The 2,157-nt window shown below is 39.9% G+C and overlaps 1 protein-coding gene across 1 annotated transcript; it reads right to left on the bottom strand.

The window, feature by feature from the left end:
* Positions 1–952: 952 nt before the first annotated feature.
* On the bottom strand, positions 953–1,924 carry LOC105930528 (leukotriene B4 receptor 1-like). The gene has a single exon (XM_012868780.3). The coding sequence runs from the start codon at positions 1,922–1,924 to the stop codon at positions 953–955; it is 972 nt and encodes a 323-aa protein (XP_012724234.2).
* Positions 1,925–2,157: the final 233 nt, after the last annotated feature.

Below are 2,157 nucleotides of genomic sequence, written 5' to 3'. Positions count from 1 at the left end.
GGGCATCTTGTTTTGACTTGATGCTGACGACGCCATCATCAAAAAAAAAAAAAAAAAAAAGAGAGGAATGTTATAAGAATTATTATTCTGAAGTCACTATGGCCTCACACCACTCGGACAGATGAGGCCTGGAGACCTGATGTCTGTGTATAAGATCCACTGTTTTCTGATTGCAAGGCCAAATGCTGCAGCTGCTGAGGGATACTGATTGTTTACGATAGACTGTCTTTGTTTTGTCTCATGGGAAGGCCACGGTGCAGTATTAGGGGAAGCCCGAAAAGCGAGGCGGACAGAGACAGGGCAGACAGAGACTGCAGCGGAACCGTGGGGTGCGATTACTTTCCATCTATGTGAATATCTGCTCTGTTTCTCAATAAAAGTGCTGGAACGTTATACCACCGTCTCGTTAATTAGTAAAGATGGGAGCTCAGTTACTATTGCTTAGAATTCCACCCAAAACTCCCACAACAAAAAACATGACACAATTTAAAAATAATACATCAGACCAATAATAATGTTTTTTTATACAAAACTATGGGCTTATTTAAAAGTATGTCTAATATCTGCCTAAGAGTTATTTACAAAAGGTTATTTTTTTATCTGACTACTGAACCTTATTGGAATGTACATTCTAATTGAACATAGCTGTTTATTCACGACACATTCATTTAAGCTCCATTTAGACGATAAAAACATGCAACGAAAAAAGCAATCAGTTGAGGTCACACAATATAAGAGCTAAACACTTTCTGGACATATCTTGATATATAAATAAAAAAAAACAAATAATTTTATTTTTAGAGTAGTATGTACCTCTTAGAACTGCAGCAAAGTATGTCTCCATCTGCAAGTCAGAGTCTTTTTGGCTCTAAAACTAGTTCTAAACACTGGATGACATTCAAAAAAGATGTTCCCAAACATCTTTAGTTCCCCGAATCATAAATGTTGTTTTCTAAATATCATGATGTCTATCCACGGTACTCATGTCTGGTGTTTGGATGTTTTGGAGGCTCTGTCTTTGTCGCTGTTCCTTTTTTCGACAAACTGTACAAATGATGTTAGAAGTAAATGCATACAGAAGAGGATTCAGCCAGCTATTTACAAATGTAAATGCTTTAACAATGTCCCACATTTTTATACAAAAATCTAAAAGACTCTTGTTTTTTAAACACATAGCAGCAACGCCCAGCACATTTATGACATGATACGGAGTCCGCAGGACAAAAAAGCTTACAATGATACTGGTCACTAGTCGAGTTGTCTGTGGATTGTTGAAAAATGCTGCCCGGTTAATCTTCCTGTGGATGTGCTTGTATGAAAATACTATGACAGAAAAAGAAAAAGTATCAAACAAAGTCTCAGCCAGCAGCACAACCACACCCTGGGCCTCTGAAGAATATTGAGATTGACAAACTATCTGCTGCTGATGTGTTGACAGCTGTCGAACCACCAGAACCGGGATTGACAGAATGAAAGCAACCATCCAGAGCACAACCAGGAGCATTGCATTTTTCATCTCAGGCAATCTTTTCTGACGTACCACTATTAGATAGCGCTGGATGCTCAATACAGTCACTGTCAGCTGGCTGCCATAAATGGTGCAGTACACAAGGTAGGCTAGAACCTTACAGGCCACCAGGCCGAAGCTCCAGCCGTACAGTAGACTGTAAATCCATGGTGGAAGGGTGAGGAGGCAGAGCAAGTCAGAAATGGCAAGGTTCAGCATTAAACTCCTGCTCACACTGGAAAGATGGAGCCAGTTTGGCTTGAGAAGAATCACACCAATATTTCCGGGAACTCCTAGTAAGCAGCAGAGGCACAGCATCACCACAGGGATGACATCCTTGAAGTTCCAGGAGCGATGTAGAAGAGGTCCTAAAGAAGACATGTTAGAGATGACCACAGTGGAGTTTAGTTGCTCCATGCTGAGTGTTGCTTGTAAGGTTGTGCTATGACAAAGTGAAACTGACAAATCTGTTCAGGGCAACTAAAGAGGAACAAAAAAAAATGACGCTGACGGAAATGGACTGATCTTTGTCACAGTGCTATTATAATCTACATCACTGAGAATGCTGTGGGTGTATTCTTTGAAAAATAGGCAGTAGTTCATTGACACAGTTGTTTATTTCAGATTCATACAGAGTTGTTCTTTTAAAA

The sequence above is a fragment of the Fundulus heteroclitus genome, chromosome 15 (genome assembly GCF_011125445.2).
Source record: "Fundulus heteroclitus isolate FHET01 chromosome 15, MU-UCD_Fhet_4.1, whole genome shotgun sequence".
Lineage (NCBI taxonomy): Eukaryota > Metazoa > Chordata > Actinopteri > Cyprinodontiformes > Fundulidae > Fundulus > Fundulus heteroclitus.
This window is presented reverse-complemented; position numbering and strand designations above follow the sequence as displayed.

What these genes read in the sequence shown, in the direction of transcription:
- LOC105930528 (XM_012868780.3), bottom strand. Translation starts at nt 1,924, where the DNA reads ATGGAGCAACTAAACTCCACTGTGGTCATCTCTAACATGTCTTCTTTA.